Source organism: Crocodylus siamensis, chromosome 5 (genome assembly GCF_052110815.1).
Source record: "Crocodylus siamensis isolate JL-2025a chromosome 5, ASM5211081v1, whole genome shotgun sequence".
In the NCBI taxonomy this organism is placed as follows: Eukaryota; Metazoa; Chordata; order Crocodylia; family Crocodylidae; genus Crocodylus; species Crocodylus siamensis.
The window spans coordinates 8789400-8801917 of record NC_143399.1 but is presented as its reverse complement, the minus strand read 5'-3'; the positions used below and the strand labels follow the sequence as shown (position 1 = coordinate 8801917).

General features: G+C 46.7%; 1 protein-coding gene across 1 annotated transcript in view; it reads left to right on the top strand.

Annotated features, from left to right (window-relative positions):
* Window positions 1-4012: 4012 nt before the first annotated feature.
* The window catches only part of RAB3B (RAB3B, member RAS oncogene family), a 113920-nt gene continuing 105414 nt past the window's right edge, over window positions 4013-12518 (top strand). Inside the window, exons 1-2 of the mRNA XM_090048917.1 lie at window positions 4013-4252; window positions 11138-11216. Coding sequence (XP_089905043.1) covers window positions 11196-11216 — 21 coding nt within the window. The 5' untranslated portion in view covers window positions 4013-4252; window positions 11138-11195. The remainder of the gene's footprint in view (window positions 4253-11137; window positions 11217-12518) is intronic.

Genomic DNA, 12518 nt, shown 5'->3' with positions numbered 1-12518 from the left:
TTTGGAGGCAGAGGTTGAATTGGAAAAAGGAAAGTCATACATTTCTCTTAATCTCTACCTACAAACTGAGCTGCAACCCCTTGGCATGTCCAAATGATACGTTTCTCACCATGCACAGAGCAGATCTTCAAAACTGGATCATGGCTCTCTGTCCTTGTCTGCTGCGTGCTGCCCATTTTCTTTTTTGTCCCCTGCAATTGTCAGTGGAATAGTTAACAATGCTGACATGTGAATTATCACCGGTAAGCTCCAGAGTTAACAGACCCATTGAGATGAAATGGATACTTCATACCACTTGGAACTACTTCAGGAAACCTACAGGCTCCATCAGAAACTGCCTCCTTGGTTATACACGGGTCACATTTTGGGGTGTTTTCTGTGGAACCGGAAGAGCTAGTGATTGGGGCAGGTTCACTGTCCTATCCAAGCAGAACTCAGTGCCGTGGGGATTGAGCAGCAGACGGGACCTGGTTGTGATCTCATGAGGTCCCTTCCAGCCCTAAATTTCTGTGAATCTGTGACTCCCTGATCTGAGATGCCCAGCCCAGGTGCGTATTAGAGCTTCAGGGCGGCAACTCTAATGGGTGATGCCTTGGCAGGCTCTGCTCCACCATGACCCAGTTCTGGACACACCAAACATACCTGCACTCCCCTATATGCTGAAGATGGATGGTGGCTTGCGAAGGACACAGCAGAGCCCCTTGGCTGTCTTTCCTGGGGTCAGTAGCTTCTCAGCACCCCTCTGTATTGCCTAAGAATGTATTACATTCATTTTACCTTAGAAAATTCAGCTCCTGATTCTCTAAACGAAGACTAAGAATCTGGAGCATGAGATGGGACCACGTAGGGATCCACGTTAGTGTAACTACAGCTGTCTGTATGAATAATTTGCTTTCTACTAGTGTAACTCTCTGCATGGACGAACACTTGGGCAGATTCTGTTTTGCCAGCTGCTGTTGCCCCTGGCATCAATATGATCCCTGCTGTGGGGGAGGTGGAAATAATAATTCAGCCATTTGGCTGGACCAATGTAAGCAATGTTTCATAGTTTCTAGGGTCGGAAGGGACCTGGGCAGATCATCAAGTCCAACTCCCTGCCATGGCAGGAAAAAGTACTGGGGTCAAACGATCCCACCAAGGTCTTCATCCAGCCTCCTCTTAAAGACTCCCAGGGTAGAAGCCAGCACCACTTCTCTTGGAAGTTGGTTCCAGACCCTAGCTGCCCTGACTGTGAAGTCGCGCCTCCTGGTATCTAGCCTAAATCTACCCTCTGCCAGCTTGTGACTGTTATTTCTTGTCACTCCTGGTCATGCTTGGGGGAACAGGGACTCCCCCAATGCCTGCTGGTCCCCTCTGACTTAGTTTGTAACAGGCCGCTAGATCCCCCTCAGCCTTCTCTTGTGGAGGCTGAACAGGTTCAGGTCCTGTCGCCTCTCCTCATAGGGCCTGCCCTGCTGCCCCCTGATCGTGCTAATGGCTCTCCTCTGGACCCTCTCCATGCTGTCCACATCCCTCCTGAAGTGCGGTGCACAGAACTGGACGCAGTACTCCAGCTGCAGCCTGACCAGTGCCGCACAGAGGGGGAGGGTCACTTCCCTGGACCTGCTCGAGATGCATCTGTGGATGCATAAAGGTGTGGTTGGCCTTCCTGACCGCGTCCCCACACTGCTGGCCCATGTTCATCTTGGCATCAATAATGACTCCAAGATCCTTTTCTGCGTCTGCACTGATGAGAAGGGAGTTCCCCAGCCTGTAGGTATGGTGCTGGTTCCTTCTCCCCAGGTGCAGCACCCTGCACTTGTGGGTGTTAAATCCCATCCTGTTCTCATCTGCCCACCCCTGTAACCTGTCTAGGTCTGATTGTAGCCTATTCCTGCCTTCTAGCATGCCCACATCTTAGTGTCATCAGCAAATTTGAACAGGGTGCTTTTTACCCCCTCGTCCAAGTCGCTTGATGAAGATATTGAATGGTGCAGACCCTGCCCACATCCCTCCAGGTTGAAAATGACCTGTTCACCCCCACTCTCTGGGTGCGGCCCTCCAGCCAGTTGGCAACACATCTGACTGTGTGGGTGTTGACACCGCAGTTCCCCAGTTTCTTAATGAGAACGGGGTGAGAAACAGTGTTGAAGGCCTTCCAAAAGTCCAGGAAGACTATGTCTACTGCTATCCCTGCGTCTAAGGATTTGGTGATCTGGTCATAGAAGGCCACCAGGTTGGTCTGACAGGACCTGCCTCTAATAAATCCATGTTGATTGCCCTGAAGTATAATCTCCCCTGCTGACCCCTCATGGATATGCACCGGAATAATTCTCTCAAAAACCTTACCCAGGATTGAGGTAAAACCGACTGGCCTATAGTTTCCCAGGTCCTCCTTCCTCCTCTTTTTGAAGATGGGGACCACATTGGCCCTCTTCCAGTCCTCTGGCACCACACCAGAGCACCACGAGTGCTCCTAAAGCTGTGCCAGGGGTCCTGCAATGACCTCAGCCGATTCCCTCAGCACTCGGGGGTGGAGATCGTCCGGACCGGCTGATTTGAATACATCCAGTCCCTCCAGGAGTTCCCTGACTAGTTCCTCACTAACCCTTGGCAGAGGTGCGCCTCCCCTGGGGTTTAAGGGGGACCCAGAGAGGGGGTGACTGTTCTAGTCCCTGTTCAGGAAAATGGAGGCAAAGAAATCGTTACATGTGTTGGCTTTGTTATCTGGTGTGACTATCAGATTTCCCAGGGTGTCCTGCAGGGGCCCCACGTTACCCGGTACCTTCTTTTTGCCCCCTATGTATTTAAAAAAGGACTTCTTGTTGTCCTGGATCTGGGAAGCTAGTCCCAGTGCCATCTCCGCCTTGGTCTTCCTGACTGCCCCCCTGCATCCCTGAGCAAACGCAGTATAGTCATCCCTGGTGATGGCCCCTCCCTGCCATTGGGTGTACACCTTCCTTTTGAAAAGGAGACATTCCCGGATGCTTTTTGTGAGCCATGGGGGCTTTTGCGCCCTCCTGCTCCCTTTGATCCATGTTGGGATTACCTCCCTTTGGGCTTGGAGGATCGTCTCCTTAAGGAGCGACCACCCTCCTTGGACACCTGGCTCCCCTCCCCTCTGGGACCTCAGCGCTTCCCCGACTTCCTCTCAATGTCTTTCCCTTTTTTGCATTTCCACACCCCTTCATATGAGGTTAGGGCTGCCATCAGAGAGGACAGTCTGGCTGTCTTCTATGGATATGAAACCGGACACCTTTATGTCTTGAAAAGAACAATAGAGGACGTAAAGACGTCGGGTTTTGTGTCCATAGAAGACAGAGGAGCAGCACCCTATATGCGGTCCCAAGGCCAATCAGCCTACAAGGTCCCATGAGCTCCACATTTCCCATCCTCTACCCCATCGTTTCTCAACCTGGGGGCACGTGAGCCAGGCAGGAGGTACGCGGGTCCCCCAACACTCCCTCTCTCTCTCGCCCCTTCTTCCTCTCAAAACTGTGGCAAAAAAATTGGTGCAATTAAAAAAATTAAATTCCCCAGTAATCATTTGGTGTGCTGTGCTTTGCACGGCACTGGGTTCAGCCCTCCTAGCTCTGGCCAGCATCACCTCTCGCCCAGTTGTGCACCCCTGGTGTAAAAGGCGGCAACCCTACAGACGCCAGCCGCCATATTGCGGCCCTCCTTCCAACATGTGGCACACGTTAGTCCAGGGGTGGGCAAGATGCGGCCCACCAGCCCATTCCACCCGGCCCGCGGGGCCTCTAAAAAATGTAGAAAATTAATATTTATCGCCCCCCGTTGCCTGTCATGCGGGCCTCGATGGCTTGCCAAAACTCAGTACGCGGCCCTCCCTTAGTCAGTAAATACAAAATCCCGGGAAAACGGAGCGTGGGGTGCGGACTGAAACCCCCCGACGTCAGGGGGCACTTGCTACTTAAAAGGCTGAGAGCCCCGGCTCCGTGCGGACTCCCCGGCCCCGCGCGGCATGGCCGCCTCAGCGGGCAGCGCGGGCCGGCGCCTGGGGAGGCCTCCCCGGGAGCGGGAGCGCAGTGCGGGACAGCCGCCGCCCCTCCGCCGCGGCCGAGCTGCGCGTGTGAGCGCGCGATGCCAACGGACCCACTTCCTTGCAAAAACTCCACCCCCCAAGAAAGAAAGATGTTGGGGGCTTCGCACGGGGCCAGGGGAGGTGCCTGGTCCGCCCCGCCGCCAGCTCCGCCCCGCCGGGAGCTTCCGCGGGCTGCCCTGAGCCGCTCCGCCGCCGGCCGCGCTGCAGGTAGGAGCCCGCGCCCGCGCCCTGCCCCGTGCTCCGCCGGCATCCCGCGGCCCTGGGGGCGGGCACGTCTAGACCCCCCCGAGTCCACTGCTGGGGTCTGGGCCAGGAACCGGGGTCCGTGGGACGAGGGGGGTTGCGCGTGAACAGTGGCAGGACTTGAATCAGCAGTGGTGAGCGACCGATGGACGGGTTGGGGGCTCCAGCATCATCATCATCATCATCATCATCATCATAGTCCTGCAGTCTTCCTTGCAAATGCAATGCCCGGTGCAAGGAAGAGCTCATTAGGGATTGTGGGATCGGTCATTGTTACATCCTGTAAAGTGTGACCCATCATGTGGCTTTATAGTCCTTTAAAAAAAACCCAACAAACCTCCAAGGAATCACGGTTGACAAGACTAGAGCTGATTTGAAAAAAAAGAAAAGAAATCCTGAACTTTTAACACATCCCACATATTGAAAGGTGCTTTTTTTCCCCCCTTGCTTTTGCAAATTCCTGGCCACTTTCCCGGTTGTGAAGTTATTCAGCTTTTCCTGTCATTGTGCATCATTTCCACTGCTCGCTCAAGCTTAACTTTGTCCTCTCACATCTTAAAAATATAGATAGCAGTGGAAAGCATCAGGGTATTTAGTGACGTGAAATTCTTTGTCTGCTGGAGGGGGACAGAATTTGTGTGACTATCATGCTAAGACCCTTATCTGTTACTGTCTACAAAACATAACTGTGTTTTTTCACGTCAAACATATATGGAAATGCTCCACATACACCCTCCTTGGTCTTCAGTGGCATGTCATTGCTGCATTTCATAAAACCAAACAGGTCAATCATTCCAGTTCCATTAATAAAAAATCTGCTTTTCTTCCAACCCGTGGCATGATCAGGATTGGTTCTCTACCTTTGCCAAATGAACTCTGAGACAATGCATTTTTCCAATTGTTCATGTTGCTTTAATGACATCCTCATGCATGGGAGCACCAGGGAATTATTATCAGGACAGCAGGGTATGCTGTAGGATCCTAGGCTGTGTCTCACTGACAGTGAGCAAAACTTCTGGCTCGCTGATGGGGAGAACAAAGAAAGAGCTCTGTTCTGCACGGTGCTAAGGTACTGTGGCTCCTCAAATCTCACTGACTTCAGTAAGCGTGGCAGAGGCTCAGCACCTGCGTCTGGTAAGTCAATAGGAACAATCGACACCTTGCCATTGGATTTTAGTGGGTGCAAGTTGTAACCTGTATATCTCTCTCTGTACTAGGGTGCAGGGAACTAAATACATAATTTTTCTGTTTAATTATCCATGCTTCTTAGGTTTGTGAATGTATTTACTCTGACTGTCATGTTAGCACCCTCTTCTTGCTACACTGGGTCAATTTATAATAATGATTTAAGCCAAATTAATACAATTGGCAGATAACCCCATCTTATGATGAAGCTTATCTTGTCATTTTGACAAAGATGCACTTTGCCCTTTAGTTTGAACATCTAGCTGATTTGTAATATATTGATAAGAATCACTAGCATGCTGTGCCATTAGTTGTTAACCTGGCAGTGGTACTTGTCTGTACCTCTGATGCGTACCTTGTCTTGAGCAGCACGGTGCTTGTGGAATAATATTTGATGGTTCGCAACATAAAACGTGAGCCAGAAAATTGCCTGTGTAGCTAGGATTCCCTGAACATTTGTAGCACTTGGTTGCACACGTTGCAAAAAATAAGCTGTTCTGCTGAGGTTGTCCTGTCGGTTTGTCTTTAAATGCTTCAAGCTGAGAACATACTGTATTGTCAGGTATTTGGGAACATTTCTCAAAATTAGTCAATGGGAACTGGTGATTTAGACAAAATCCACTCTCTAAAACTATACCCTGCAGCCAGAATCTGGGGGAGTTTATAAGATGCTTTCAAAAGTGTGATTAATTGTAGTTTTAGGTTCTTGTAGTCCATTGTCAGGGAGCATTTGGATTTTGGCAGCAAGCTGTGTCATTGGTTTATCCACTCTAATTAGGATGGGGAAGTTGTCAAGGCACTGGGTTTTAGTTCTGCTCTTCTCTTGCCTTGCTGCTGAACATTGGGCAAGTCATTTAATTTCCCCGTGTCCCAGTATAAAATGCCTGTTTTGGCAATGCTGCCCTTATGTCGGTCACAGTCCTCACCTCGAGGAGCTTCCAGTCCTGCACTCACCTAATCAGGTTAAACACCCAGCGTTAGGGCAGTCGTGTCATGAAGGTACAGGAGGGTTTGATTTAGTGCTTGCAATACAGTTAAGTAGTGTCTTTTGTTCACAAGAGAAATTTGCAAGAATGCTTAAGTTGGTGTAATAAAAGCTCTCTCATCTACCCAAAGAGCCTTGTCTGCCTGTGTCTTTAGACCAACATGGCTACAGCCAACAACCTTAAGTCAAAAAGGCTAATGTGAAAAGTTTTATTCCATGCCTTTCAGAGGAGGTGGTGTCTTAATAGGTTTCCAGTTGCATTGTTTTAATTTGTTATTTCACCGCCCTCTCTGATGCAAGCAGTATAACATTGCAGGTTGTCGTTTTTCTGTAGTTCTTTTGGTCTATTTATCTAAATTCCTGGTCAGGAGGGCAAATGCGGTGCCGAAGGTAAGAGATGAACAGCATCTATTTCCACTGCTTGTGGATAAGAGGTACAGTTTAAAAACCTTTCAGGCTAAGCTGCAGGATAGGGCAGTGATGAAGACCTGGGGTAAGAGATGCCAGAACCTTTTCTATCTGAATTAAGAAAAGGACCCTGCACCACAGCCCACCATAACTGTCCGTGACGTCCTTCTGCTATCTGATTACGGAAGAGCTTGGCGTGAATGCACAATGCATATGGGCTGGGGGGTAAACCCATGATAATGCCAAATACCTATCAAAAATTATTCTCCAGTAGCCTGCCTGTTTGGTATTTAGCTGTGCATGTTTCATTCACCCTTGTAAGTCCATGATGCCTGTTTTTGAGTGGCCTCTTTAAACATGCTGTGGTTTCTGTTACAGTTGTTACAGGGAAAATGTGGTTAGTCCATATGATTGCGTGGAACGGGGCCAAGAAAAATAAAGAGCAGTTATTTCAGTTTCCCAAGTTATATAACCACTGATTGAATTCAAAGCTTGTCTAAGTCTATGTTAACCAGGGAGTTAGTCTAATAAATGATTATACCTACAGCAATCCTTGCCCATCTCCACTAAAGAAAATGTTTGGCATAAGTCAGAAAATATTTGAAATATGCAATGAGTTCCTACAAAGATATACTTCTCAGGCTGACTCCTCAAACACACTTTAGATTATAATTTTTTACATCTGTTTAACAGCTGGACAATTCTCTGCACAAACTAATAAACTTTATCTCCAAGCATGGTTGCTAGCCTACATGTGTGATAACAGCTGAGGCCAGGAGTTGCCATGCTAACATGGCTCTAGCCTGTCTGTTCTTTCCAAGATGTAAAAGTCCTGCTTGGGGAGCACCTTCCCTTCCACACTGGATTAAAGCATAGATACTTTAAGACCATACCCCAGGTCCCAGTCACATCACGAGGGCAGAATATTAGTTTGCTTTCATTTATTTTAAGCTAAAGTTTCTAGACCTCGAAGGTGTGAAGGCAGTCTTGCCAAGGAGACACCGCCATAACCCAATGCGGTGGTTTCTCTGAGCTGAGAACAACCTGAAACAAGAGCATCAAGAGGCAGGACCTGCGTCTGAGCTAGGTATTGACCATGACTTCGGCAGGGCAGCGAATACCACCTAAGCAGAAGACTCAGTGGGAGATGAGACAAATGCAGCAGGTTCCTGCTTTTACAAGCAGACCCAGAATAGTCACTGGGGCTAGTATGGAGCAAGTGTAAGTGGGGTATCTTTTTTTTTTTTTGTGGCAGAACAGGAAAGGAAAAGGCTACATGCTGCTGCACCTGCCTCTGCCCACAAAACTAATGCTTCACTCGTAGGACACTTGGGGTCATGGATTGTTTTTTCTGGCCTTTCCTCGTGTTGTGTGCTAGGGGAACCATGGCAGAACGGCTAAGCCACCACGTCCCTGCCAGCCGAGGCAGCTTTGAGGCAGTGTTAAACATCTGCTGTAGCACAAATGCTGCTGCTGCTTTATCCAAAGGACTGGTTTCAGGATGCTCAGGGATGCTTCTCTTGCAGCATTTCTCCTCTGTGCTGCTCAGAGTAGTTCACAGGGAAAGTTATTTCCATTTTACAGCTGCAAAGTGGTGCAAGCGGCTGGAGATGTACAACAGGTTGTTGGCAGAGCTGATTTTTAAAAAGAGAGAAACTATACTTGGACCACATTACAAATGTTAAATTTATTCCCCAGGATCAGACTCTCTCTGAGTGGGGAGCTGGCTGTTGTAGTAACCCCAGTAAGTCGCTTTTAAACTCCCTTTCTGCACCAGTAGCTCTGTTTAATATATTTAAGCTACACCCTGCTTTTCTCTAGCTCAGTAATTTTAGGATGAGCTAAATCTAATTTCGATTCTGCAGAGTTGGATCTGTGGATTTAAAAAAAGTCTCAATCATATTTTGAAAATTACTTTTAAAGATATCTGTCAAGGAGGGCATTTTTCAGCAACACTTGCAGTACCCTGGGTAGGTGTAGCTAAGGATGGATCGGCAGGGAAAGGAAGAGTCAGGGACTTTTCTATGCCGTGTTGGGATTGCAGGAGCAGATCATGTCTGATGTTTATTCCCACTTGTTCTTTCTTTGCTGTCGCTTAACAGACATCTTGAGGCAAAGGGTGAATCTATATTTATAGTAAGATACTGAAAGATGTGCAGAGCCCTCTTTAAGTGCATAATTAAAAACTGTCTGGATGAACTTATGGAGCATAAAAATATGCTATTCGGTCATCAAACAGATTAAGACATCAGTGAACAAATCCTTGTTCTCTCTCCAGGTTGGGGTGCGACACTAGTAAAAAATATAGACTAAAACACTCATTTTTACTAAGAAAAAAATCCCAGTGAAAAAATAACCAATGAACCCAGTCTTTGCACCTTCCAGAGGAAGTGTGCAGGCAGCTTTGGTTAACAGCTGCATTTCAGTACTGTAAGACATAAGCTTTCTATACGTCCCAGCATTTGCGAGCAGTAGGTAAGGCAGATAACCAGCTGTTGGTAGTGGTAGCAGAGTGGGTTTAATCTTTCTGGTTCCCAGACCTCTTTGAGAGAGAGCTGAAGAAGAAGACCAGAAGTCAGCAACTCCTCAGAGATGTTGGAGAAGGGTGTTAAATCCCTCCAGCATCCTCTGGGGTGGGAAGGCAGGCACGTAGGTAGAATCAGATGGGGACCTTTGCCATCCCTCCTTGACCACAGTGAAAGGCTTCTTGAACAATCATGAAAGCGTTGGTAAGACCAGAGGAGCACTTGTTCCAAGAGTGTTGCTGTGGGCTTCAAGTGAGTTTAGGACTGCAAAACATAGGCACACTTCAGTTCTGCCTTTCCTCGCTTTATCAGCAATAGAAATAGATACCTTGCAAGAATCTCTACCACCCCAAGATGTTCATCTGCTGCCTACCGAGGTTTAACTGTCAAGTCGGAGACTTGGTGACTTGGGATGTGAAAAGTAAAAACCCTGGACTTTATTTTGTTCCACATCTGATTAGTTCGTGACTGGTTATTTGAAACTGCTCTGAAATGTAGAAGGGTATTAAATATAACAGTACCCCATGGGTAGTGGATTCCCAACCTCCAGGTTTAATGTAAATTATGAGCCATGCATAATGCATAGATTCAAGAACAAATGGAAGGAGACAGGATTTCTAGCTGTAAAGACTTCCAGACTTATTAATGCATGGAAGGATGTAATACCAGGCAGCGCAGTTAATTTTCATGTATCCTTACCAAATTAATACAGCAAGTTATCCCTTATAAAATGACAGGGAAGTGGGTAATCTTTTGAGTTCTGCATATTTCAGTGTCTAGCCTTCTACATTTTTATTTATACTAGGAGAAACGAAATGATTTGGCTGAAGCAAACTTTCCAAACTTTGGATGATGCCAAAAATTGTAGGACAGTGTGTTAGAGGAAACAGTGAAACTTGGCTCAGCAGGAAAGGGATGTTGGGTGACTGGGATAAAAAATGGCAAATGAAATGAAATATTGAGAAGTATAAAATAATGCGTGGGAGAATAATGAATTGTACTAGTACACATATATGTGTACAGACCTGGGTGGAAGTTCACCCTTCAGCCTGAATTTGCCCTGAATTATTTCCTTAGTGCACAGGTGTAGTATAAACTCATAAGAAGACTTTAGGGGGCTGGTGTAACTCAGTTTAGTGGCAGGAGTTACAGCCTACAGACTAAATTTCTTTCTGGTGTATTAGAGGTGTGTGTGGGGAGATGAGGGGTTAATTTTTTTGCTATGCTGGTATATATCTGGAGAACCTATTTACTTTGAGATAATTATTCTATGTATAGGCCTGTTGTAAGGAGAAGTGTAACCACTCAGGCTAAATCCTATGCTGTTTAGATTAGACCTTGACCCCGATAATGTACAAAACAAAGTTACATCTGAATGTGTTTTACATGCTCTTTCCTTCTTGGTCCCGTTTACTTTACTGACTGTCTGCAAGAAGCATACAAAGATTCCTTGTATACAGGTTGTACCTAACTGAACCAGAGGATCACAGTTTAGGTTACACTAATGTAGGTGATATTCATTTAATTGATTATATGAGTTGCTAAGTCTAATTATATATTAACTGGATGTCTGAGGATGAGCTGTTGAACATGCTTCGCTTGAAGACAATGGGGATTTTTCTATTAATTTCAGTGAGACAGAAGTTTAGGCCCAAATACAGCAATATTTTGTCTCTTTACTCAAGTAATATTCTCTTTATCCGTTTTTATCATGCACATTGTAATCCTTTTGTTTCTACATCACAGGTTCAACAGTGTGACCACTCTTGATCTATACATTCACAGTAAAGCCTCCATCTGCCTCATGGATTATAGATCTAAATTGGTAACTATCGTTTGCTTGCAATATTTATTAGCAGTTATGTTAATTGTTCATGATACCGTTTCTGCTTGTGCTAAATCTTCTTTATGGTACTAGCATCTGTATGAACTGATTTAATATTGTGGTATTATTTCTATTGTGAACTTTATTCTTAGAATTTTTACAGCCAAGCTATAATCTTTTCTTGATTAAAACTTGCCATACAGTATCTGACTAGGGTTGAATTTTAATTCAGGAATTTTATTCCTGAAAATGAGTGGTTATTAGACTGCATAAAATATTTGAATTTACGCTATTGGGAAGACAAAAGACCTGTTTTTTTAAATAAGCTAAACTATAGTGTTGGTGAATATTTGGATATTTTGAAAATAAGTATTTCACTCTTTTAGAAAGTGATTAAAATGTATATGAATAATGTTTCTCCTATACATTTTTACTAGATTTGTAAGTACCAGAGGTGAAAGGAATCCCCTGGGTTATCTAGTCTAGTGGTTCTCCACCTCGTTTGTACCAGGACCCATTTGTAAACATTGATGGTCAGTCCTGACCTAGTAAATAGTTCAAGTAGAAAACACACAAGTATTTTGGCCCCCAAATACTTACTACATACTACAAGTTAAAGCAGTTCACCAGTCTTAAAGACAAAAATCAACGTCAACAGGAAAACATGAACAGCAATATCAACATGTGGCCCTTCATTACTCCCAAGTGACATTCCTCATTGTGCAGTCTGCATTGTGCAAATGGCCAGTGCCCTTCACTCCCAACTCGCAGTCCCTCTCCCCCTGGCCATAGGTGGAGGGAGGAAATATAATTTGGGGGGGCTGAGTACACACACACACTGCCCAGCAGGCAAGTCTGTGGAGGGGAAGAACCAGGGGCTTGGGGGTGGCAGATCAAGGGCCCCACAGTGAGGGAGGGAGTGGGGCAGGAGCTGGGGTGAATGAAGCCCCGGGGCCGGTCATGGGACAGTCGGAGCCTTGAGCAGCTTGTTCAGGGGCACAGGGGGGCTGCTGCCATTGCCTCCACCCCCTGCACAAATCCAGGGAGCACATGCCCCCTGTGCCTCCCCCAGGGTGCACATAGTGGTGCCAGCCCCCCTGTGCCCCTGGACGATCCATTCTCGAGCAAATCCCGGGACGTCATTCTCCCCTTGTACTCGGCCTTGGTGAGGCCGCAGCTGGAGTACTGCGTCCAGTTTTGGGCTCCGCAATTCAAAAAGGATGTGGAGAAGCTTGAGAGAGTCCAGAGGAGAGCCACGCGCATGATCAGAGGTCAGGAAAACAGATCTTACGATGACAGGCT